Here is a 6,000-nt window from a genome sequence, read left to right on the forward strand (position 1 = left end):
CCCATTGCTGACATGAGACAGTGACATTTCTATTTTACATAGGTCAGATGATTCCTTGGGAGTTTAGTTATCTTATGCAAGGTATAAATCAAATAGTGCTGACTTCTATTACAGCGCAATTTAATTTATATACAGTTTTCTAAACTGATCTGAAAATGATCTGCTTGACACGGGATATGTTTAGTAATATTAGAACTAGTTTCTAAATTTCCAACTAAAGTTGCTAAATAGCATATCAGACTTAGGTGATTTAAACTGTCAGAAGCGAAGTGAGTTGCCGTCCTATAAAACTGTGGCAAAACTGAATAGGGTTAGAGGGCTTGTAAAATATGACAATTTTCTGATTAGTTTCCGCCCCATTAAATGGACACATCTGGAAACTCCATTTCAAACATACCAGTTTCAAGATTTCCAGTATAGGGTACAACACACAGCCCTGATAGGTCAAACATCAATGATTTGAATAATGCATTCTATTAATGTTTTGGCACAATCACAAGGCCCCCAAATGCCACAGGGAATCAGTACATTGAACTAAAAGACTGTTTTCGAATGCTTGGACGCTTCTGCTGCCAAGAATTGCTCGGACTCGATTAGAAACCACCCCCACCCAATCCAGCTGCAGCTCCCAGCTAATGTGGGGTGTTGTTACTACGGCCATGCGAATGGCCAAGCACCGAGTGAGTGCCTGCGATCCGCCTCGGATCCCTGGCAGCTTGCGTACTGCCCCTCGTAGGAGACACATTCCCGTCCTCACATACAACAACCATGCCCAACCTCTGAAGTGCGTGTACCCCACCCATGAACTCCTCCTCACCATGGAAGGGCGGCGACTTCCCGGGCAGGTGGCATGCTGGATCGCGGCAGCAGAATACGAAGAGGCTGCGGTGGAAGCCACGCGGTTCCTGGCTCGGTGCGTACAACTGCAGCAGGAAACAACAGGGACGGCCACAACCTCCACAAGCCAACGCCTCGGGGCCCGGCAGCCCTACCTCACCCAGCCACGCTGGTCTCCCGCCAACCTTGCTGGGGAACTGTGGGCTGAGAAGCCTCCACGCTTCCACTACCGGCTCTGCAAAACCCAGCTCCACGGAAGTACCAGCCAAAGTAGCCATGCTATAGTGACAGACTTGCGATGCCAGTGCGCACGCGCAATAAAGTCACGTCTGAGCCACTACCAGGTCCCGCCCACCGCGATCGCTTATCACGGGTCTCTTGAGTTGTTCTTGTGCAGCACCATGTAATGATGGTAAAATGAATAAACAAGCATTTGCAATGCAATATGTCTCGCTTTGTTTTTTAGAGTTAGCGCTATTGCCGTTGTAATGGAAATGTTTGTTACTTATGAAGATGTTTGTTTTTAGCACCCTTTAAGTGCCCTTAAGTAATGTATCTGAAGGTGTTTGCATTATTTTATATGCAGTAACCTGGAAATGACAAAGCAACTAAGTAATTACAGTTTGACCTCACATGTGTGTAATGTTGTGCTTTGCTAATAAAACGCTGCACCAGGTTGATTGGGGAACGTTTCTTTATTATTTAAATCATGCTTCCTAAAGAGCGCCGAGCCGGCGTTTCTGTTCGTGTGCGTTCGCGCCTCCTAATGAGCTGCGCGCGCATCCAGCCAAACATGGCCGCCTGCACGTCACGTCGTTACGTGACGTGCAACAACTAGTACGCCACTACATATCTCCCCTTTTTCCAACACAAGCTGAGTCACTTACAGTTCGCTGTCCATATCGAAATCTTGGAACCTGGAAGGTCTCACCACTGTCCTTCCGCTCCGGGTTACCCTGGTCGGGATCGCCGGGGCCTCCCTGCTCCTTGTCTCTGTGCTTCTCTCTCTCAGCGCAGCCGCGCTCTCATCGGTGCTCCTCCTTCGTATGTTCATATCAGGTCCTAGGTCATTGTCCACACTTCTCTCTTCCAATTGTTCGCTTCCTTCGCTTCCCTCTGCTTGCAGCCCTCCTGCCTGATGTTCCAAGTCTACATTGGGTTCCTCTATGTCTTCCCATTCAGTTCCTCCTTGCTGCCAACGCATGATTTTGTTGCATCTGGCCATGCGATCTTGGGACCACACGTTTCCATCACTCAGCAAGGCCGCTCGGTCGTACACTTCCTTAACTTGCATGGGTTTACTATATTTGCTGTCTCCTTTCTTCTGTAGTGTAGCCAATTTTACTCGTACCCACTCGCCTTTTTCCAACACTGTCCCTTTCACGTTCCTGCGTTTGTTGTAGTAGGTGGTGTAGATGGATTGTGCCCTCTCCAAGTTGGCTTGTACTACTGCAGGAGACCATTCACTGGTAATGATTTTTTCTTTCCACACCCGGTTATCGTGCATGAACGGTTCCCGGCCTCTCAATATCTGGAACGGGCTGTACCCGGTTCCGGTGGGGGTGATTCTGTACGCCCATACCATGTTCCATATAGCCTTTTCCCAGTCCTTGTTGTTAGAGATCGCCGCTTGTACAGCTCCCATCACAACCCTGTTAAATCGCTCCACTAAGCCGTTGCCAGCTGGGTGGTAGACTGACATGTGTTTGATTGTGATGCCGTTTCTCTGCATGAATTTGCTCAATTTTTCAGATGTAAATTGGGGTCCGTTATCACTCAGGATGGACTTGGGGATGCCTTCTCTTACAAACGTGTCGGACAGAAATTTCAGTATGTTTTCCGCGTCCATGGTCTCATCAATCTTTACTTCCGGCCATTTGGAGTATCTGTCTATAAGGACACACACATACTTCTGGACGCCTTGGCCATCAAGGATGGGGCCCAAAATGTCTATTGACAATTCTTCCCACGGGTTCTGTGGGGGGTCGAACTTTCCCAGGGCCGGACGCAAGGGCTTAAGTGTCTTGTCCGCTCCTTGGCACTGTGGGCAGTCTCTAACGTGTCTCTCTGCCCGAATGTCCATACCTGGCCACCAGTAGTCTTGTTTCGTTCTTAGCTTCATTTTTCCTGTGCCCAGGTGGCCCTCGTGTAGGATGTCCAGCAGCCTAGGTATGATGCTTCTTGGCGGGACAACTTTGTCTCCTCTGTATGTGAACACTCCTTTGTCATCCAACGATAATTCTTCCCTAACTTCATAGTAGGGCTTGAGGCATTCGCCCAGTTGTCTTTTGTCTGGCCAACCCTTTACAATGTGCTTCTTCACTTCTTGCATGACGCTGTCCTCTTCGTATGCCTCTGTCCATTCTTGGTAGCTGATGGCCCTTTCTTGGTCTTCCGTGAGAGCTACCATCTCCTCCTTACCCGTTGGGTCTTCCTCACCAGGTTCCATGGCTGCCGCCCTGCTCAGGTAGTCTGCCACTCGGTTCCGATTTCCGGGAATGTACTCTATGTCGTACCGAAACTCGAGCAACTTCAGAGTCATTTTAGATATTCTGGGGGTGGCGTTGGCATGTCCACTGGACGTTAGCACCTTCACCAAGGGCTTGTGATCTGTCCTTAGATGGAATCGGGTTCCCCATAGGAATTGTCGAAACCTGGTCATGGCCCAGACTACCGCCAACATTTCCTTTTCGATCACACTGTATTTCTTTTCGGCGTCGTTCAATGCGCGGGAGGCAAAACTGATCGTCTCCATCTTCCCTTGCCCCCTATCTTGCATGAGTACCGCGCCTAGCCCCTTGTCGCTGGCGTCGGTCGTGAGCACCGTTGTGCCCTGTGGGTCATATCTTTGGAGCGGTACCGCTCCTGCGACATCTTTCTTGATTGTCTCAAACTCACTTTGCGTCTCCGGTGTCCACTGGAAGGTGGTGCTCTCCCTGGTCAGCATCCTCATGTGGTGTGTTTTTGAGGCAAAGTGTACCACAAATTAGCTGTAATACTCCGCCATGCCCAAAAATGACCTGACCTCTTCCTTGGTGGTGGGGGGCGGAGCTTCGGATATTGCCTTCACGTTTTCCACCTTGGGTGTAATTCCTTGCACCCCTATCTCGTGGCCTAGATACGTCACCGACTCTAGGCCTAGTCGGCACTTTGTCCATTCTGCCGTGAGCCCCTTGATCTCCAGGGTTTCCAGCACTTTGCCAAGTTTCAAGTCGTGGTCCATCTTGTCACGCCCCATTACCAGGATGTCGTCCTGGAAGTATTGGACGCCTTCCATGTTCTTAAAAAGCTGGTGCATTAGCTTCTGGAATACTGCAGCTGCCGAAGCCAATCCAAACGGCATACGGCAGAACTGATAGCATCCGAATGGGGTGATGAATGACGTGAGTTTTCTGCTGTCCGGATGCAAGACTATTTGGTGGTAAGCGGAGGTTAAATCAATGGTGGAGTACCACTTGACTCCCCGGGTTTTCGCCAACATCTCGTCAATCCTTGGGAGAGGGAACTTCTCCACCACTATGTGCTTATTTAGTTCTCTCAGGTCAACACAGAGCCTGACCTTCCCATTGGGCTTCATGACTACCACCAATGGCGCGAGCCACTCTGCACACGTGATGGGTTCAATTATCCCTTTTTTCTCCAAGTCTTGTAGTTCCGATTGGACTGCGTCCTTCACCGCTATAGGCACGTTTCTTACTTTGTGGGCGATTGGAATTGCTCCCTCCTTGAGTATTATCTTGTGTAGGAATCTCTCCAGTTTACCAACAGTGCCTCCAAATACCTTCGGGTAGTCCTCTTTCCACTTGGCCACTCTTCTGATTCCGTGAGCAGTATCTGTTCTTTACCTCCTGGATCCAATTTGATTCCCAGGTCACCCTGGTCCAGCCATCCCAAGACTGACGGTCCCTTCTCTGAGATGTTATAGCTTGCAGAACGCTGATCGGCCCCTAAACTCGAACTTCAAGGGTCGGAATCCCGCCATAGGAATGCGGTCGCCGTTATATGTGACTGGTCGGATGTTCAGTTTCTCTAGTTCTGGGCCCAATTGTGGACTGAAAGTTTCATCCCATACTGCTCTCGGAACAATGGTGTAGGGGGAGCCAGTGTCTGCTACTACGCTTATGGGTATTCCGCCAATCGTCATTTCCAAGACCGGTTTGGTTGTCCTTTTTCCATCCACACTCAGCACCTGGTCGTATATGCACAGTACTGTGACTACCTCTTCTTCCACGTTTTCTTCCTGGTCCTCTTCGCCCTGGTCGATGTATTTCACCACACTCTTGGATGATTTCTTCCGGCACACTTTCTCATAGTGGCCGATGATGCCACAGTACATGCATTTGGCCCGGAACGCAGGGCATTTCCTGTCATGTGCCTCGTGGGACCAACTTCCGCATCTGTAGCATGTTTTCTTGTTGTCGCTGCTTGCTTGCTTCCCTGGGGTTCCGGCGTTGTTTTGCCATCTGTTGGGACCCTTTGGGGTGGAACCTTTGTACTTTTGGTCTCTGCGCGGTTCCTCGTTGTATATCCTGTTTACCATGGTGTTGGGTGTCGTCTCTTTCTTGGTTGCGTCTGCGCATCTGCGCGCCAGTTCCGCCCTTTTGACGATGACCATTACATCTTTGAGTGTGGTGTCCCCACTTGCCCACAGTTTGTCCTGAACATTAGTGCTGGTCGTGTGCAACACTATTTGGTCCTTGATGAACTCCTCCTCCCATGCTCCGTACCTGCAGGTGGTCGCTAGCTTCTTCAGGGCAGCCACATACTCTTCTACCGTCTCTCCCGGCCGTTGTTTCCTCTGCTGGAAGTTGAATCTGTCGACTGACACACATACCGTGGGTCGATAGTGTTCGTTCAGGTCATCTATGGCATGGGCATAAACATCATCGTCTGTACTTCCTCTTTGTTTGGGTACCAGGCTTTTGTATATTCTGAGTCCTTCTGGTCCTAGATTGAGCAGTAGTATACGCTTTTTTCTTTTAGGGTTGAATACTTCCTCACTCTCGTCTTCCAGGACCCCTATGAAATTGTCTATATACTCTCTCCAGTCTTCCCACTTCATTAGTGGTTCTCCTGGCTTGGGTAGGAATTGGACTGGCGCAATTGCATATCCTGCTGGTGTGCTCATTTTCTCCTCCTTAACTTTGGGTGTAGCACTCCCTT

At 49.6% G+C, this 6,000-nt stretch overlaps 1 protein-coding gene across 1 annotated transcript in view; it reads right to left on the minus strand.

Annotated features, from left to right (window-relative positions):
- The window catches only part of PDCD2 (programmed cell death 2), a 323,560-nt gene extending 322,425 nt beyond the window's left edge, over positions 1-1,135 (minus strand). The window contains exon 1 of the mRNA XM_086927106.1: positions 818-1,135. Within this exon, the coding sequence (XP_086783232.1) occupies positions 818-1,115 (298 nt within the window). The 5' untranslated portion in view covers positions 1,116-1,135. The remainder of the gene's footprint in view (positions 1-817) is intronic.
- Positions 1,136-6,000: the final 4,865 nt, after the last annotated feature.

The sequence above is a fragment of the Lissotriton vulgaris genome, chromosome 6 (assembly GCF_964263255.1).
Source record: "Lissotriton vulgaris chromosome 6, aLisVul1.2, whole genome shotgun sequence".
Taxonomy (NCBI): domain Eukaryota; kingdom Metazoa; phylum Chordata; class Amphibia; order Caudata; family Salamandridae; genus Lissotriton; species Lissotriton vulgaris.